General features: G+C 40.8%; 1 protein-coding gene across 1 annotated transcript in view; it reads left to right on the plus strand.

Annotated features, from left to right (window-relative positions):
- LOC126174911 (ankyrin repeat and zinc finger domain-containing protein 1-like) overlaps window positions 1-20,951 on the plus strand; it is a 102,892-nt gene extending 81,941 nt beyond the window's left edge. The window contains exons 9-12 of the mRNA XM_049921349.1: window positions 1,002-1,281; window positions 16,255-16,396; window positions 16,478-16,651; window positions 20,407-20,951. Coding sequence (XP_049777306.1) covers window positions 1,002-1,281; window positions 16,255-16,396; window positions 16,478-16,651; window positions 20,407-20,604 — 794 coding nt within the window. The 3' untranslated portion in view covers window positions 20,605-20,951. The remainder of the gene's footprint in view (window positions 1-1,001; window positions 1,282-16,254; window positions 16,397-16,477; window positions 16,652-20,406) is intronic.
- Window positions 20,952-21,269: the final 318 nt, after the last annotated feature.

Below are 21,269 nucleotides of genomic sequence, written 5' to 3' on the forward strand. Positions count from 1 at the left end.
CCTAGTGCATATGATAAGTGATATGCTGTGGCAGTCATTAAAACAAAGACTGTTTCTTTGCTGTGAAATCTTTTCACGAAATGTTAATCATCAACTGTCCGCTCCAAGTGCCACAGTAGTTTGTTGACTACAACCTACATAGAGAGAGATCACTGTTGTAATAAAGCGAGAAAAATCAGAGCTTGCATGAAAAGATTTGTGTATTCATTGTGCCCACATACTATTCAAGAGCTGAACAGTTCAGAAGTAGTCAGAAAGTGGTTCTTTGTAGCATCTGCCAAACATGAATTGCAGGGTTGTCACATAGATGTAAATGTGAACCACATCACAGATCTTATTCACCTGTCAGGATCCTTACAAACTTAGAATGGATATATGTTGCCTGGTTGACTGCTATAAAACTTCTGTCTTTGCTGAGAAGTCTGAAAGTGTTATGTCAAACACAATATCTAAAAATGGAGAAGGGGAAAAGAGAGCTAATAGAGATGCCATTTATCACATATATCACCACACTGAGACTTATAATAACCAAATGTAAATATGTTCGTGTATTTGGAAGATGCCTCCAAAAAATGTAAATGTTCTTGTATTTAGAAGATGCCGGCAAAAAAATTTATATTTTATTGAGAGAAGTAGAAGATCCATAATATAAATATGGGGAAAAGAGAAAAGAAATTATTGAGATGATGGTGGCATTTGTGCTTTCTAATCGGGTATTATCCAATGGTTCCTATATTTGCATTGCCTTCAATATAAAAGCATAACAAGCTTTTTTTTGTGCACCCTTTCATTGACCTATTTTATAAATTAAATTACTTTTGATCTTGTAATACATATTGTAAAGCATGTGCTAATAAATTTACTCTCTGGTTCCATGGACACATTATAAGTTAGGAAAGTATATCACAGGGTCTGTTCATTGCTTGCTTTATAAAAATGGATAGCAGATATAAATTCAAAGTTTTATTCGCCTACAAATAAAGATTAATTTTCTGTTTCAGGGCCATGCAGTGATATGATATTAGGCCTTAGAAAAAATCTCAAAGCTGCTTGTAAGCTGGGTGATATAAGTCTTCTGAAATGCAGTTTGCCACCTATTGCAGAAAGTTCTCTAGAATCAACTGAATTAGGTGCTGAAGCTGTTGATAGCAAATTGACTGAACAGCAAAGGTATTCAGTCACAGCTGATGAGATGAACATGTGTCTTAATGAAAGTGTTGATCAGGACGGAAATACTCTACTGCATATTGCAGCAAGCAGAGGCTACTGTGAAATAATAAGGTGGAGCTCTTTCAGTTGTTTCACTATATTTTTAGAAAATAATGCTTATTGGTAAAAATAGGATAAATGCTTTTACTTGAAATTCCAAGAGGAAAGTTTTTGGCGTTTTTACCACAAGATCAAACATTTTACTAAGTAATTTGAGCACTTCAAAAAGCTCCTTCCTAGCAACAAATGAAGTCATAGCACTTGAAGTTGATTTAATCAGTATGTTCCTTAGAGCCTATTAAGTAGGAAAAGCTTCAGGGAATAGAACAATTCAAAGTATACATTAAGGAAAGACAAGTGATGTGTAGAAACTTAATTATATAAACTATAAATTATTACTATACCACTATTTCATGCCAGTCAAATTTAATCCTGTAAATTAGGAGGAGGACTACTACTTTGAAAAAAGTTGCTTTTTATCTTCTATCGGTAGCTTAATAGCGGGTGTTCTAAACTGATATTTTCAATTTTGATCAAGTATATTTCAGAAATAGTGATACATAAGAAGGTTTGCGGCATAGTATTCACTCACACCTAAAGTTATAGCAGTTGTTTAACACAGTTCAGCATGTGCACCATCCACGGCATGAAGGATATGTACCGTATTTACTCGAATCTAAGCCGCACTTTTTTTCCGGTTTTCGTAATCCAAAAAACCGCCTGCGGCTTAGAATCGAGTGCAAAGCAAGCGGAAGATATGAAAAATGTTGGTACGTGCCGCCACAACTAACTTCTGCCGTCGAATATATGTAGCGCTACGCAGGCATGCTTTGTACGCACAAAGATAAATACTGGCGCCAAAACCTCTGCGTCAGTAAATAAATTTAAAAAAAAAGTGGAAGACGAGCTTTTTTTTCTCCGCCGCGAGTTGCGACCACTGCATTTTCATACATTATCCAACGAAGTAAATACAAATTCCGTATTGTTCATCTTCGAATGTAGCACAATTTCAGTGTACTACGAAAATCTGACTGGCAAGATTGTTTGGGATGTTTGTCACTATGGCCAACTCTACATTCTGAATTTTTTCCTATCTGTGAGAAGAGATGGTTGCTAATAGGAACCTGATGAAATTTGAATCACATACAGTATTCTCTTCACCATAAGAATAATACGAATATAAACATTTTGCCATGTACTCTTTCGTGTTTGCTGCTATCTCATTTAAATCCTGTCTGCCTAAATAAACTACGAAACTAGAGTGATACAACAGTAAATGCGGAAGAATATACGTATCGTGTCATGTTTATATTCGTATTATTCTTATGTCTAATAGTGATACAGTCAGAAATGAAGCACGGCAAGCGACTAGATTTTTAAATCTAAGATGACTCTAATTTCTGTGCAGAATTTGATGTAATAAAGAAGCGGCCGCAAAGATTTTCAAACGGAGAAAAATTTTCGCCTAACTCTCGTTCAGAACATGTTCTATCATACGCAGTCTATTATTTGATTCTTGTTGATCATTATCAAAGAAAGCAGCAGTGTAAGTAACAACAAATAGCAGTCTCTTGCCATTGTTTCGCTAATGAGACGATTCCTCTCTCTCTCTCTCTCTCTCTCTCTCTCTCTCTCTCTCTCCCTCTCTTTTTTTGTACGCGGTGGTAGCGCGCACAAAAGCAAGCCTTGCCGCGAGCCGCAGCAGGCCATAGACACGCACTATCAGAATGCGACAAACAATGCATGACACAGTGCAGTAATGCATTTTCAGCTTAAGAGTGACGCAAACACCTATAACAAAGAAAACGGCACTTATCAGATCAAAGCAAAATAAGCAATCAATTCAAACCAGACAAAGCACGTGAAAAAGGAACGGTACCCGTATAAATACGGCCGGAGCGCCTGACGCATAGCAATGGGTACGTGGTAAAGCTTAACTGCTAAGCTTATGACTCGAACCAAACTACTGTAGCTGTATCGTCATTCATTCGACCTAAATTGTGTCTCATATTACAATGGACCAACTTTGTTTCGATTTAAGGTGTGGCCTAAAACTTTTCTCTCCCCTTGAATTTCGAGTCTCAAATTTCAGGTGCGGCTTAGATTCGAGTAATTTTTTTTTTTTCCTTTATTTCGAGTCTCATTTTTCAGGTGTGGCTTAGATTTGAGTGCGGCTTAGATTCGAGTAAATACGGTAAGCGATATTCCACTTCCTCCCAAATCTGACCTAGCCTGTCCTCTTAAATGTGTCCAATTGCTGCTCTGATACGAGCTCAAAGTTCTTGCAGGTCCCGCACCGTGGCCAGGTAGGCAGCATCCTTCACAAAACCCCACAGAATAAAAATGTAATGGTGTTATGCCTGGAGACCATTGAAGGCTAGAAAATGGGTCCTCCTTTGCCAATCCAGTGATCTTAAAATGTGTCATCCAGAGTCTTCCTTATAATCTAATCCCATTGAGGAGGGGCACCATCATGCTGCAGCATGATGTCAAGTTGCAGTTATTATATCTGTGGAAATGTAAACTGTTTCAACGTGCCAAATAAACAGTGAAGGTTGTTGACTCCACTACAAAGAAAACCAGTTCAGCCACACAGTCATGAAGCAGACCACGCCACACATTTACCTGTGGACTGCCATGCACAATTTCCATCCTAAAGTGGGTGTTCTCAAATAATAAGATCCTCACATTGTATTGGTTTACCTTCCGGACACACAAAAACAAGCTTCATCTGTGAACATCACATATCAGATGGCCTGGATCATTGTCAATGTAATTCAGAATATCAGTTGCAGATGCTTTGTAGTTTGGTCTGTTATAAGGTTGAAGCATATGCAGCAATTGCACCTTGTAGACATAAAGCTCCAGTCTCTTGTGTAGCACCCTGTGCACTATGATTGGTGATAGCTGCAACTGCCAAATGCTTGACTGATTTGGTTGGGCTCCAGACAAGTGGTGTTTTACCTTTTCCATACCTGCGCCACTGTTGCCCAGATACCCAGAACTCGACCTGTTTGTGACACTTGTGGATTCCTTTAACCTAATGTACCACTTTTTGATAATGTGGAAAGATCATTTTGAAACACCCTGTATTTGAGACATGTTGAATAATCGGGTCTTCTGCAAATTCTTCACATCATTCTCACATGATGTTTTAACAGTGTGTCTCACTGTCTTCTTCAAGTGATCACCGAGACTGGTCCGTGGGGGGATTGGGTCCATATTTATGCCAGGATGGTGTTAGATGCTCTGTTTTTGCCCCGTACTGTGTCAGGAACTCCATCTGCCAGGGGCAGATCTAGTTGTCCTCTCTTGCCTCTGGTACTCTGACCGCAGTCCACACGTATCTTGGTCTCCTCTGGTGTCATGCCTATTGTCTGATGCTCTATTTCACATCCATACCATGCCAGGCTTTCTATCCACTGATTCCTGCCGCCTTGGCCATCCTCCAGTTGTCTTGGGCATTGTGTGTGAAGTCCTCACCTATTTGGGCAGGCCTCTGCTGTTATACTTCTCATCAGGCACACCAAGTTTTCTGTCTCCTCTGTGGGAACGGTCAGGTGCTTGGTTCTGTGTCCACTACTGTTGAGCCTGTCTGTAGTGTCCATGGGCTGTTTCCTCGTTCTCCGCTTCCATTTCTCATAAAATCTCAGTGTTATCTTTGTTAAACTTTCAGAAGCTTGAGTGATGGTATCTAATGTCATGGTTGACAAGATTCCCTGTGACCTTGATCTTGATGGATTTTTTTATGACATCGTACCCGTAGAAATACAGGAACACAAGAGGAAATACTGACCCTACGACTTATCTTGAAAGATAGAGTAAGGAAAGGCAAACCTACGTTTCTAGCATTTGTAGACTTAGAGAAAGCTTTTGACAGTGTTGACTGGAATACTCTCTTTCAAATTCTGAAGGTGGCAGGGGTAAAATACAGGGAGCAAAAGGCTATTTACAATTGGTACAGAAACCAGATGGCAGTTATAAGAGTCGAGGGGAATCAAAGGGAAGCAGTGGTTGGGAAGGGAGTGAGACAGGGTTGTACCCTATCCCCGATGTTATTCAATCTGTATATTGAGCAAGCTGTAAAGGAAACAAAAGAAAAATTCGGAGTAGGTATTAAAATCCATGGAGAAGAAATAAAAACTTTGAGGTTCGCCGATGATATTGTAATTCTTCAGAGACAGCAAAGGACTTGTTGGAAGAGCAGCTGACCGGAATGGACAGTGTCTTGAAAGGAGGATATAAGATTAACATCAACAAAAGCAAAATGAGGATAATGGAATGTAGTCGAATTAAATCTGGTGATATTAGATTAAGAAATAATAATATTAGATTAAGAAATAAGACACTTAAAGTAGTAGATGAGTTTTGCTATTTGGGAAGCACTATAACTGATGATGGCTGAAGTAGAGAGGATATAAAAAGTAGACTGGCAATGGCAAGGAAAGCGTTTCTGAAGCAGAGAAATTTGTTAACATTGAGTATAGATTTAAGTGTCAGGAAGTTGTTTCTGAAAGTATTTGTATGGAGTGTATGGAAGTGAAACATGAACGATAAATAATTTGGGCAAGAAGAGAATAGAAGCTTTCAAAGTGTGGTGCTACAGAAGAATGCTGAAGGTTAGATGGGTAGATCACATAACTAATGAGGAGGTATTGAATAGAATTGGGGAAAAGAGAAATTTCTGGCACAACTTGACTAGAAGAAGGGGGATCGGTTGTGTGGCATCAAGGGATCACCAATTTAGTATTGGAGGGCAGTGTGGAGGATAAAAATCGTAAAGGGAGACCAAGAGATTAATACACTAAGCAGTGCCCCAATTCTAGTAGATGGGCAAAATATACTTTTGATGTTGTGTTTCAAGAGACTTCTGCTAATTTTGAAAGAGATGGTCCAGCATATGGCAGATATGCCACCCACTTTGTCTCTTCCTGTTCTTCTGGACCCTATGACACAGCGGCAGGGGGAACTGCCTTCTGAATATCTTTGGGAGAGTATACATTTTTTCAGAACACTGTTTGTTCTATAGCTGCTGCCAAACTGCCAGGATCTGAAAGGATCTGTGCGCAATGGATTAGAGTTCTGCACGAAATGGTGGCAAATATTGGCTTGCAGAGACACTACGTGATCAAAAGTATCCAGACACCTGTCTGAAAATGATTTACAAGTTCGTGGTGCCCTCCGTTGGTAATGCTGGAATTCAATATGGTGTTGGCCCATCTTGATGACAGCTTCCATTCTCGCTGGCATACATTCAATCAGGTGCTGGAAGATTTATTGTGGAATGGCAGTCCATTCTTCATGGAGTGCTGCACTGAGGAGAGGCATCGACATCGGTCGGTGAGGCCTGGCACAAAGTCGGTGTTCGAAAACATCTCAAAGGTGTTCTATATGATTCAGGTCAGGACTCTGTGCAGGCCAGTCCATTACATGGATGTTACTGTCATGTAACCACTCCATCACAGGCCGTGCATTATGAACAGGTGCTTGATCATGTTCAAAGATGTAGTCACCATCCCTGAATTGCTCTTCAACAGTGAGAAGCAAGGAGGTGCTTAAATATTAATGTAGGCCTGTACTGTGATAGTTCCACGCAAAACAACAAGGTGTGCAAGCCCCCTCCATGAAAAACATGACCACACCATAACACCACCGCCTTCAAATTTTACTGTTGGCACTACACACGCTGGCAGATGACATTCACCGGGCATCTTCTGTATCCAACCACACCCTGCCATCGAATCACCACGTTGTGTACTGCGATTCGTCACTCCACATAACATTTTCCCACTGTTCAATCATCCAATTTTTACACTCCTTACGCCAAGCGAGGCATTGTTTGGCATTTACTGGTGTGATATGTGGCTTATCAGCAGCCGCTCGACCACGAAATCCTAGTTTTCTCACCTCCCACCTAACTGTCTTAGTACTTACAGTGGATCCTGATGCAGTTTGGAGTTCCTGTGTGAGGGTCTGGATAGATGTCTGCCTATTACACATTACGACCATCTTCAACTGTCGGCAGTCTCTGTCAGTCAGCAGACAAAGTTGGCCTGTAAGCTTTTGTGCTGTACGTGTCCCTTCATGTTTCCACTTCACTATCACATCGGAAACAGTTGACCTAGGGATGTTTAGGAGTGTGGAAATCTGGTGTACAGATTTATGACACAAGTTACACCCAATCACCTGACCACATTCGAAGTTCGTGAGTTGCGCGGAGCACCCCATTCTGCTCTTTCACAGTGTCTAGTTACTACTGAGGTCACTGACATGGAGTAGGTGGCAGCATAATGCGCCTAATATGAAAAACGTATGTTTTTGGGGGTGTCCGGATACTTTTGATCACATAGTGTATGTCAGTGTGTGTTGGTTTGCAGTAACACTATGCCTGAAGGTGCCACTTGCCTTTCTCTCAACTAGTACATCCAGGAATGGTAGTAATCCATCCTTCTCCAATTCCATGGTGAATTTTATATTAGGTTGGTGTGAATTCAGGTGTTCCAGCTTCTCCCTGCCATGGAGCCAAATGTCAGAGGTGTCATCCACATACCCAAGAAAGCATTTGGGTTGATGTGTGGCTGATGTAAGTGCCTCCTCTTCAGATCTTTCCATAAATAGATTGGCCACCACTGATGGTAGAGAGTTGCCCATTGCATCCCTTCAGTTTGCTCATAAAATTGACCCCTATATAGAAAGTACGTGGAGATCAGTATGTGCCTGAATAAGTCCAGGAGAGCCCCAGTGACTCCAATGAGATTGAGTGAGTCATTCAGTGGAATCCAGGTGAAGAAGTACACTACGTCCGAACTGACCATAATGTCAGAGTCCATGATGTGCAGCTGTGTAAAATGTTGTAGGAAGTCCTCTGAGTTCTGAATGTAGTGTACACATTTCCCTGCATGTGCTGAAAGCATATTCTTCAGATACATAGCTGTACCCTAGTTAGCCATGCCAATGTTGCTGACATTGAGTCACGGAGGTATCCCATTCTTGAAAACTTTGTACAGTCCATACAGTCTGGGTGACACTGGTGCTTTTGAGCACAGCTTCCCTTTATATCTTTTCAGGAAGGCCTGTCTCTTTCAGAAGAGCCTGGCCTTTTTATTCACATTGTCCACGAGAAATGGGAGTGAAGACTGAGAAAATGGCCCGTGGATAGAGCACCAGAAACTACCGAGCAGAGGTGAAACAACCCTAGACCAGCCCAACAGTAGCGGATGTATAACTGAACACCTGATCATTCCCATGAAGGAGATGAAACGCTTGGAGCGCCTGACAAGAAGTGCAACACAGGAAGCCTGTCCTGCGAGGATGTCACATCCAATACCGAAGACAACTAGAGGATGGCCAAGGCAGCAGCAGTCGCAGGATAGAAAGATGGCACAGGGAGGAAGTGAAACAGAGCACAGATGATTGGCATGACACCAGAGGTTGCACCCTCCCCCCCACCCCACCCTCACCAGCCCCCCGCCCACCAGCCACTCCCCACCCCCCTTCAAGCTGTTGCAGTTCACCTTTACCTTCCCCGCCTGACTTTTCCCCTCGGTACCATTTATGTCCCTTCATCATTTGATGTCGCCAGGGCAGAATTCCTTCAGCTTATTGGGCAGCTACCTCCCCCATTTTTGCTACTTGGTAACTTTAATGTGCATCATCCCTTTGGGGTTCTCAGAGGACCTGTCAGAGAGATGCCCTCTTGGCTGACCTTTACCAACTTAACCTCTTTTGCCTTAACACTGCCACTATCCTTTCTGACTCCTTGCACACCTATTCCCATTTGGACCTATCCTTCTGCACTGCCCAGCTTGCCCATCGTCTTGAGTGGTCCATTCTTTCTGACACCTACTCGAGCGGCCATTTCCTGTGTGCTCTGTTTGCTGGATCGTGCCCCATCTGCATGCATGCCCAAATTGCAGCGTACTAAGGCTGACTGGCAGCTTTACTTCTCCCTGGTGACCTTTGAAGAACAAGATTTCCCCAGTTGTGATGACCAGGTGTAATGTCTCGCCAATGGTATCCTCACTGCTGCAGAACTCTCCATTCCTCACACTGCCTCTTTACCACGTCGTGTCCCAGTCCCTTGGTGGACTGAGGCAAGCCGCATTGCAATTTGCGCATGGGGACATGCTGTCCGCGTTTTTAACCATCATCCTACAATGGCAAACTTCATTAATTATAAACAGATGTGTGCAAAGTGTCGTCATGTTCTTCAGGATAGGAAACCAGCTGGCTGGATTTCATTCACTAGTTCTTTTAACAGTTCCACACCTTCCTCTGTCGTGTTGGCCAACCTCCGACGGCTCTCTGGGACCAAGTCTATTCCCCAATTTCTGGCCTCACAGTAGCAGACAGTGTTACTGTGGACCCTATTGCTATCTCCAACACCTTGGGCCACCATTCTGCCGAAGTTTCAAGCTCTTCCCACTATCATCCTGCCTTCCTCCATCGGACAAGAGCGGAGGAGGCTCGAATGACACCCTTTTCTTCTCCAAATCGTGAGTGCTGCAATGCCACCTTTACTATGAGGGAGTTCGATCATGCTCTCAGTTCATCCCGATCCTCTGCCCCAGGACCAGACGCCATCCACATTCAGATGTTGCAGCACCTTTCTCTTGTGGGCAAGCACTTTCTGCTTAACATGACAACTGCATCTGGGCAGAGGGCACATTTCCTGGACGTTGGTGTGAAGCCAGTGTCATACCCCATACCTAAGCCTGGTAAGGAGAAAAACCTTCCTTCTAGCTACCGCCCCATCTCTCTTACCAGCTGCATTTGCAAGGTGATAGAATGTATGATTCATGCCCGCCTGGCGCGGTGGCTCGATTCTTGCAATTTATTGACGAATGCACATTGTGGATTTCGAGTGCAGCATTTTGCATTTGACCATCTCGTTACTTTGTTCACCCATGTCTGAATGGTTTCTGCGGAAATTCCAGACTGTGGCCATGTTTTGCGATTTGGAGAAGGCCTACGACACCTGCTGGAGAACTGGTATCTTCTGTACTCTTTACATGTGAGGCTTCCATGGCCGCCTGCCATGTTTCCTTCGGGAATGTTTAAAAGATCAAGTTTTCAAGGTGCGTGTGGGTTCTGCCTTGTCAGACACCTTTATCCAGGAAAACGGTATGCCTCAGGGTTCTGTCCTGAGTGTCGTCCTCTTTGTTATCGCCATTAACCCTGTAATGGCCTGTCTTCTGCCGGGCATCTCTGGCTCCCTTTTTGTTGTTGATTTTGCCATCTATTGCAGTTCTCCTAGGACCTGTCTCACTGAGCGGCGTCTTCAGTGATGTCTTGATCGTCTTTACTCCTGGAGCACCGACACACTACCTGTAACTTTCCCGGTGGGTGTGAACCCTTCACCACCTTGGCTTCGTGAAATGGCCCATGTTAACCTTGTCCTTCATTCGCTTCCTAGGGACACTACTCCAACCTCAGCGTATCACCTTCAGTTTCATGACCTCCACATGGAACTTCACGATAGTACCTTTATATACACTGATGGCTCTCGGACTGACCGTGGGGTCGGGTATGCCTTTGTCATTTGCACCCATGTCTTTTGATATCAGCTTCCGGCGCACTCCACAGTATTTACAGCCAAGCTCTTCGTCTTGTATCAAGCCACAGAATACATACAGTGACACAGCCTTTTCACTTGTGCCCTCTCAGACTCACTCAGTGGCCTTTAAAGTCTGTGTGTGCTGTACATCGCCCATCCCTTAGTGCAGCGGTTCCAGGAAAACTGTCACTTGCTCACTCTTGGTGAAGTCAGTGTGATGTCTCTGTGGGTTCCTGGTCATGTCGGTCTGCCAGGAAATGAGGTTGCTGACGCTGCTGCCAAGGCTGCAGTCCTTGTACCTCAGCAGCGAGTGGCTGTATTCCCTCCGATGATCTCTGTGTTGCCATCTGTCAGGAGGTGGTGCCCCTTTGACATCACCAGTGATCCTCCCCTCACAGGAATAAGCTCTGGCTTATTAAGCCTCTCCCAGCAGCTTGGATGACTTCCTCTCGGCCCTCCCACCGGAGGAGGTTATTTTAACTTGGCTGCGTATTGGGCACTGCATTTTTAGCCATCGTCATTTGCTAATTGGCACTACCCCACCACTTTGTGCACATTGTACCCAAGTTTTAATTGTCCATCACATCCTGATGAAATGCCCCTTTTTTAACCGTTTACATACCCGCTTGGGTTTGCCGTCTGATTTATCTGCCGTTTTAGCAAATGGCGCACGGGCGTTTTACTTTTTATCCACCAAAGCAATGTGGCAAAGGCCATTTAATTTTTAGTTATGGACCTCTGTTTCTGTACGGTGTCTGTTTTAGATCTTTTTCCACATGCCTGTTTTTAGCTGTCTCCTGTTATGTCAATTGGGACTGACATATAGTCGTTTTTTATCACCTCTCTGTCTTCGTGTTATAGATTTTTGAATTGGGCGCGTATGATCCCAGTTGTTTTTTGCACCCTAAACCAAACCAAACCAGAGGACGTGGACGACAGTCAGAGCACGAGCAACAAGAGAGGACAACTAGAGCTGCCCCTGTCAGGCACGGACCGCGGATGGAGTGCCTGATGCGGTGTGGACTGAAAACTGTGTGTGTAGCACCATGCAGGCATAAATACTGCATCCAATCCACCAAAGGACCAGACTCGGGGATCACCTAAAGAAGACAGGGAGCCATGCCATTGAAGTATTATTCGAGAATGACGTGAACAACTGGCAAAAGACCTTGTATTGTAGTTACACAAAACATATTTCACCCAAAACTGATTTTTATTGTCAGTAACATAAACCATTAAGGAGTAAATATACTGTGAAGCGAGAAAAAGAAGTAAAAAATCCTCACAAAGGCATTTTGAGGTTGTGCAGTTATTTACTTTATACAATGTCCTCACTGGTCTCTTCTGTTGAATAAATACTTCTTTTACTTTACCTGCACTGTCCCAGAAGATAATTTCATGTGCAGCATGGAGTCTAAGTATACCAAATAAGTTAACAATCTTCTCTTTAGTCAATATAATAACTACGAATAAAACATGCTGAACTAAGCTTCTTGAATAGTTGATATATGTATTGACTACATTTTAATTTATCATCCTACTGAACCCCAAGAAGGTACACACATTGTGTTTCATTTAATGTATGACCATTAATGTCTACTTCTAGTACTAGCAAAGTTTTTTTCGCTTGTTCAAAATTTCTCCATATGAGCCTTCTGATATTAAGACTTAAACTGTTTGTGTGAACCAGTTATAATAAGCTATCATTTGTGTTGTGTCTAGTATGTCTACTGTTGCACCCATGATTAAAATGCATGTGCCGTCAGCAAACATTACAGTTTTTGTCTTCTCTTTTGTAGACATTACCGCATCATTTATGTATCTATAAGATTCCATTCTGATAAATCAAACACATCTACTGACATTCCATCTGGTTTTTCATTCTCATCATCATCATCATCATCTTTTTCTTCTTCTTCTTCTTCTTCTTCTTCTTCTTCTTCTTCTTCTTCTTATGCACTTCCAAGTATTAGCCCTTTGCCTGTTACCGTGCCCTTCTCTTCCTTGGACTTTACAGATTTCTTCAGTCAATCAGTTATAATTTCTGGCTTTGTAAAGTAATCTGCCACTGTTCACTGTGTTGAGATGTTCACTCTGGTTTGTTCTGTTATCTTTAATTTTGTTACTTGCTTTAAATATGTTTAACTCCCTCCCAGCGTCACTGTTTCTTAATCTATCTGCTCTGTACAGCCTTTCATAACCCTAAGAAATATCATTTCACCTATCTCAATCTTACTTTTTTTTCTCATTTGTAAATGACCCATGTCTCACTTTCGTAGAAGTATGTTGGGCCAGACATTCTACATCCACACCGATACTCCAGAACCAGTGGTACAGTGCGTGGCAGAGGGTATCCACACCACTACTAATCACTTCTTTTCCTGTTCCACTCACAAGTTGAACGAGGGAGAAATGATTGTCTATACGCCTCCGTATGAGCCCTTATTTCTCATATCTTATCTTCATGCTCCTTACGTGCAATTTATGTTGGAAGCAACAGAATCATTCTGCAGTCAACTTATAATTTTCATACCACTTCTCTATCATTCCACTCTCGATTGGTGCACGGGAAAAAGGAACACCTAAATCTTTCCGTTCGAGCTCTGATTTCTCTTATTTTATTATGATGATAATTTCTCCCTACGCAGGTGGATGTCAACAAAATATTTTCGCATTCGGAATACAAAGTTGGTGATTGAAGTTTCGTAAATAGATCTTGCTGCAAAGAAAACCGCCTTTGTTTCAGTGACTGTCACCCCAACTCACGTATCATATCAGTGACACTCTCACCCCTAATGTGCGATAACATGAAACGAGTTGCCCTTCTTTGCAACTCCCTCAATGTCCTACGTCAGTCCTACCTGGTAAGGATCCCACACTGCGCAGCAATATTCCACCAGAGGATGGACAAATGTAATGTAGGCTGTCTCTTTAGTGGGTTTGTTGCATCATCTAAGTGTTCTGCCAACAAAGCGCAGTCTTTGTTTTGCCTTCCCCGCCTATGTGGTCTTTCCAATTTAAGTTGCTTGTAATTGTAACTCCTAGGTATTTAGTTGAATTGACAGCCCTCAGATTTGTGTGACTTATCGTATACCCAACATTTATTGGATTTCTTTTAGTACCCATGTGGATGACCTCGCACTTTTCTTTGTTTAGTGCCAATTGCCACTTTTCGCACCATACAGAAATTCTCTGTAGATCATTTTGTAATTGGAATTGATCATCTGATGATTTTACTAGACGGGAAATTACAGCATCATCTGCAAACTGTCTAAGGGGGCTGCTGAGATTATCACCTAGATCATTTATGTAAATCAGGAACAACAGAGGGCCCATGACACCACCTTGCGGAATGGCAGATATCACTTCTGTTCTACTCGATGATTTACCATCTATCACTATGAACTGTGACCTCTCTGAGAGGAAATCACGAATCCAGTCTGTTCTCTAAATTTTCTCAATAGTGCTCCTTGAAAAGAACATCACCTTCCCTTCAGCAATTCCCATTTGAGTTCCCGAAGCATGTCCGTAACACTTGCAAGTTGTTTGAACCTGCCAGTAACATATCTAGCAGCCCGCCTCTGAATTGCTTTGATGTCTTCCTTGAATCCGACCTGGTACAGATCCCAAACACCTGAGCAGTACTAAAGAATAGGTTGCACTAGCACCCTGTATGCGGTCTGCTATACAAATGAACCACACTTTCTTAGAATTCTTCCAATAAACTGAAGTCAACCATTCATCTTTTCCACTACAGTCCAATGATTGAGTACCAGTTTTAAAATCCAAAGACGTGGAGTTTGATCCTCCTTTGATTTTAGGATTCTTTTCTATCATTTATTGCTAGTTTCAGTGCTGGAAGCAATTTGTTGATGTGAATAATCCCAAGTGGCCTTACTAAGCAAAGTGGTGCAGTGGTTAGCGCACTGGACTCGCATTTGGGAGGAAAACATTTCAAACCCATGCCCAGCCAACCAGATTTAGATTTTCTGTGATTTCCTTAAATTGCTCCAGGTAAATCCAGGGCTGATTCCTATGTAAGGGCACAGCTTTTTCCCTTCCCCATCCTTGACACATCCGAGCTTGTACTCTGTCTCTAAAGACCTTGATGTTGACAGGATGTTAAACCCAACTTCCTTCCTTACTTTCTAGTTGCACTGCAGTTTGGAGTCTGTATTAAACTGTGGGTCACTTGCAACTGGCTGAGTCATTTCAAAGATCAAATTAAAGCAAGGGCATCCACGTCTAGTAGAACCATGCCTAATACAGCACTGTGGTGTTCAAACCAACCTTTGTGTTGATGATAAGTTTGCATTTACTTTTATTGACTGTAACTTTTGACTTTAGCTCAAAACAGAAATCTGATTGGTGTTGCCCATACAGCCTAGCAAATAGAAATGACAATGAATATATTGATTTCAAGTCTGCCACTGGACCATAGTAGATCTGAGCACCGTATATTCAACGTGTGTGCCTGGAAAGTCTGAAGAGTTGTGTGATAACTCGTACAGTGGACCGTAGGATTGTGTTTATTAGCGAGAATTTTTGACACATAAGAAAATTCTCAGGAAGCATCTTCAAAACAGGTGGGAATATTGTATATTCAGGGTCATCTTATAGCTGGATAGATACGCTAAGCTCAGCATACATTGTTCATATCCACCAAGTTAAGAAATTACTTTGTAGTCTATTTTCCACATACGCTTCCATTAATTTACTATTCTAGAAGTACTTTGACAGCTTGTTTTCTAGGTGCCTTTAATTATAACATTTCTTTACTAGCAAAAGAATTAAGTGCACTCACTCAGAAAAGCTGATCATCACTCTCATCTCTACTCCCATCACTATTCCTCCATTGTTTAAACCTTTTCTGAATGGACTCATAAGTCTCTCAGTTTGCTTATGGACAAGGTTTGAATCCTTTTCTTTATTTTCACATGCTGAGATCTGCTTACTTGAATGTGTAAATATTCTGTTTTAATTACAACACTTTTGGGAGTATTAATTTATAGACACAAAGTAGCCAGTCTTCTTTTTAGATTTACATTTTGCTCCTCATATCATCCCAGTTTTTTGTTCATACATTTTTATTGTTACTGCCTCATTTGATGTCATCAGTTAATGTTTTCAGCATCAAGTTTCACTTGAGATGTAACTTCCTTATCTTCCTGGTTGAAAACAGCAGCATCAGAGAGAGAGAGAGAGAGAGAGAGTGTTGAGTGAGGGAGTGAGTAAATTTCAGGCTGATTGTGGCTTCTAGGCTACCAACTGACAAGTCGGAAAGGTCTTATGCATTCTGAAGAAAGAAGTTCAGTTTTCTAAATAAATAAAAATAGGTGTAGGTGTGTGTGTGTGTGTGTGTGTGTGTGTGTGTGTGTGCGTGCGTGCGTGCGTGTGTGTGTGTAAAAGATGATGTGAATGAATGGAAGAAAAAGTGCTAATTGTATGCTCCATAGCTTCTTTGGTAACATTAATTTGAAATGTTGCAGGATGCTGTTGTCTGCTGGATCTGATCCATGTCATAAAAATAAAAAGTTGCAAACACCATATGTTGTATCTTACAATAAAGAAACGAAAAATGTATTCAGGCAGTTTTATGCAGAGTTTCCTGATAAGTACAATTACAGAAAGGTAAATCACTACAAACATGTTACTCATACCTTGCAATTAACACTTAAATTGGAAATAACAAGTGCGATTTGTAAATTTTAGTCGCAGATACCAGGTCCATTAACAGATGAAACAGAAAAGAAAATGCTAGAAAAACGTCGAATGCAACGAAAGCTAAAGAGAGAAAGAGAGAAAGTTAAGAAGCAGGAAGAAGAAAAAATAAAAAAAGAAGAGGCTGAAAAGGAGAGATTTTTGCGCCTCAGTGACAGAGAAAAGGTACTACTAAGAACAAATTATATTCTATTCCAGTTATTGAACTTTTTTCTGTGTGTTATTGACCATAGTGAAGCAAATTTCTAAAAGTGCTTTTCCACTATATAGTAATACAACAAGAGCAGCAGGTGTAATTGCAGATTTAAATATGAGTCAATATGGGTTGCTGTTTCTGTCTTTTGTATATGTTAAATGACCTAAGAATACGCAATAATAAAAATGCTGAGTCATACCAGAAATTTTGAATGAGTGCTGCAGATCTCTTTCTGTCAGTATGTGCATTCAATGCAACAGTGAAGATTCACCACCACTACAAAGCTCCTGTAACTCTCTCATCTTGAAATTCACAAACTGTGGTGCAACGTTCTACTCAATACAGCACTGGACAATAACTAACGGACTTGCATCACTGAAACTTCTGGCAGTTACACAAACACAGGCATCTGCAGGGATGCCAACCACATTTTGCTCCAACACATCATTGCCATGAAACTATGAATGTTCTGGAATTTTTTGAACAGATACAGTACTTATTTTCTTGTGCCTGTAATTTTTTTTCCTAACAAGTGGCCTGTTTTTGTACCTAAATTTTCCTGTAGCTTTCTCATCTAAGCATGATAAATGAGTAACATCAAATATACCACTTTCCATGCTTGCATAATTCTTCATAACTTTATCAAACAATGGGTTGGAAAAATATAATGGGAAAATTCTGGTAGGGTGTCGATAATTGAGGAGTAAAGACCATTCAGTGAACAGCAGAAGCATTGATTTGCCGACAGGTAGACGCAAAAGAGAAAGGGGGAGGGGGGACCTTGCTAGCTCTTTCTGAATAAATCCTTCGTCATGCCAGAGCTCACACATGTGTGCATGCCCCCAGACACACACACACACACACACACACACACACACACACACACACACACACACCAGCAGGTCGCACAGTCATTGGTAATGAGAATAAATTCTCAAAATGTGTCATGCTAATCATGAAAGTGTTCCTTTGTTAAAAACATGAGTTCCACCACACCACTTCGTATGGGCTGCTAATTCATGAAGCCATCAGTGACAGTGAACTTAGAGTGCTCAAGAGTAGATGAAGTCAGTGAAACACTGTCGGGAGATGCACCTAGTTTGGCTCAGCGAAATGTACTGTGATTGATGGGCTGCTAGGCACGTGGCATAAGCCTAGAGTGTGCCGTAAGTGTAAGCTTGTGTGAACTCCGTTTAGTGGGCGGCCAGGTGCAGTGGTCATAAGCACAGAGTGTGAACTCACTGTAGAGCAATCGGGTGACATCCTAAGTACCCACCTGATGTCAATACACCTGTGGAGGCATATGACTCACAGAAGCCAGGTAGTACTGTGCTGACAGTGCTGTTTGTAGTGATGCTTATGCCTCTGGCAGTGAGGCTGGTGCCACACAGTACCATGGCGGCTGCTGGGAGTTCAGTTGTAAACAATCCTGTGTGACTGTCAGATTGCTTTTGTTCAGTCTCCAGAGGAAGAGTTGTTAGCAGGCCAGCACTGCAGCAACCCATCATACATGACTGGTTGGTGGCTATGTCATGGGTGGCAGCTTGTGGATACGTCAGTTGATGTGTTATCAATTTTTGTTTGAATTTGTGAAGATTTACAGTATTTAATTTCATGTCAAGGGGGACTTGCTGAAAACCTTTGTACTGTGAAAATTTTTAGGGAGCTAATCATCAGTACTTTAAAAACAGGAACTCATTCTCTAACATATCTGATAATTCTCCTGATCACCTTATATACCTGTACTACTTCCACCAATATTTTTTTCTTTTTCTTCTAATAACAGGAACATTCATAAACATTATGCTACAAAAAGAAATGACTTATAGTATCCATCACTGTACCTTAGTATGTCATAGAAGACAGTGAAGTATTTTATCATAAAAATGCTTTGACCACTTACTTTTCTCTGTGAAGAGTCTACAGGTAACACAAATAACATAAAACATTCAAATCGTATCTGGTTGACACTCCCTCCTACACTGTATGCTTTCTGAATATAAAGAAGCAGGGGATCACAGGAGCAAGGGCAAGGGCGAGAGCTAGGATAAAGAAAAGTGATGAAAGTAAGATTGTCCCATGAACAGTGAGATCATTAGCCACATTTTACTATTTTGTTAGGCGTCTAAAGAGTCTCATTATTGCTGAGCTTTCATACTGTGATAAAAGCTACAAAATTGGCTCATGACTCTATAATATTGTTTCAAATAGATATAATCATCTTGCTGCTAAAATATAGATTTATTTTACTGAGAAAATATTGTATTCTTTTAGTTTTTACAATTTTCTAACACTGAATCATACTGAAGAATCTTTGTTCATTAAAGAATGTTCTATAACCTTTAATTTTGTGAAGAAATTATATGACAGTCTGCATATTAGGAGTAACTATGTACTTTTTAGTAAGGGGTGAGGCAGAGTAAGCAGTAGTTTTGAAAAAGCTGCAGAAAAAATTCGATTAATGTTTCCAAACTTTACTTTTACCACCTTATATTACATAAAAATTTGTTTAAGAAAATTAAGTAAATGTAACTAATTTTTAAAAATAAATCCAGTAATATGATGTCCATTCAGACTTAGACATTTTTCACGCAAGCCTTGAAGTTATTCATTTCATTCCACAGCTTTTCCAATGGGATATGGAACACCTCCTCTCAGCCATTCATTCAGTGCTTCAACTTTACTCTTCAGCTAACCCTCAAGTTGCACATTGCTGAGTCCGCTGAACAGGCAGATCATACAGTAACCCTATTTTGAGAGATCAGGTGATTTCGAAACAAAACATCAATGATATTCATGCTTACTCTTGCCATGAGAAAGATTGCTTCATTTTGCTGGAAAAAAGTTCCCTCATTTACTTCGTACTGAGGATGCTGTGGAGTAAAAAAGTTTTCCAAAATGTCTGCATATCTTTGTGAAGTCACTGTCACATAACTGCTAAGATAATCTTTGGAAAAGCAGGTCCCTATGATCCCCGATGAAGATGTAATGTACCTCACAGCAACTTTTGTGGAATGAGGAGGTTGCTGAAGTTCCTGTTGTAGGATTCACATCGATCCACAACCTAAAGTTCTGCATGTTCATGTAACCAGACAAATGGAAACGGGCCTCGTCACTCATCCATAAATTGTTCATAGTATTTCTGTCTTCATAAATTAAATTCAGCATGTCTTCACCAATTCATCTTCAAGAACCTGAATAATTTGAATCTTTTAAGAATGTTAGTGTAGATTGTTGTAAAAAATCTGCCTAATTGTTCTCTTGGAAATCCCAAGTGCAGTGCCATACTGTTGAGCTAAGTGATGTGGGCTTCTTTCAAATACAACTCGTACTTGCTCAATGTTTTCAGGAGCACACACTGTATTTGGTTTTCCAGGCTTTTTTATTGTTGTTGACGAAGTTTTTAACCCACTTTTTATTCCCACAGGAATATTGCACCGATAGATTACAATTAATTTGGAAATAGGTGTGAAAAGCATGACAGGGCTGTGCACAAGAACTACTGTTTTGGTAAAATGCTTTGACAGTATGCATGCTGTGCTGCAATGTCCATTGCTCCATTGCTACTGAATGCTAATGTGTCAGAAACCTGGTTGCTTGCATCCCCACCTTATTCCATCAGCTGAAAATGATTCGAACATTTTTCAGAATAACTTTTTACTCTGCCTCACAATGTTTTTGTTTTCAGTGCATGACATACTCAATTTCCTTTTGTCAATGACAGTGTGCGTTGGCAGCAGAGCGCAGAATGCTGTTGAATGCAGAGAAGAACGGAGGAGTTCTTCCAACAATCTCTCGCTGTTTTCAGTGTGCAAAAGATATCACTGGCTGTACCCCATTTGAATACAACATGTATAAATTTTGTTCCATTGAGTGCCTTAAACAACATCGTATCAGTGCAAAGGTTACTGGTAAATCTTGACAGTCCAGCAGCAAAATGCAATCATTTAATCCTTTGCACAACAGCATTTGTAGCTGCCAGAATCCAGAAAATGTTGTGTTTTAGAAACATGTGATTTTAAATATTTTTAGCAATTTTATGTATGAGATATAATTGTAGGAAATCAAAGGAAAAATCATCATTTTCAAATAGTTATTTATTAAAGAATTTATTCAATATATACTAAGCAGAAATGATACGTAAGCTTTATACATGCTTTTGTATTGTGGTGTAACTGAAAAAGTCCATTTTAGTGACAGTCAGGAACCAGAATGAATTTACAAAATCATTGGAGTGGAATAAATGGTTTTGAAACAAACTTTATCAAAGTATTGTATGTTATTTTCCCATACCTTATTATCTTCTTAATATAAATGAGTATGACATTATTATTGAAGAGTTTTAGATGTTTTTTGTGGAACTCTGTTTTAATATTTAGTTTATCTTGTTTGTAAGTTGTATAAAACCATGTATTTCTCCAGTTTCCTAATAGGAGGAAAAGAATTGATTAGTGACCTTTAGATATCAATATGTATGAGTTGCAATATTATTGCATCTATAAAATGAGTGTGAGAAATGGTAAACTGTTTTAGAAGCACTATTCAGGCACACCAAAGAATATTTTAAATTATCATAAATTTCTCTGT

Source organism: Schistocerca cancellata, chromosome 3 (assembly GCF_023864275.1).
Source record: "Schistocerca cancellata isolate TAMUIC-IGC-003103 chromosome 3, iqSchCanc2.1, whole genome shotgun sequence".
Taxonomy (NCBI): Eukaryota; Metazoa; Arthropoda; class Insecta; order Orthoptera; family Acrididae; genus Schistocerca; species Schistocerca cancellata.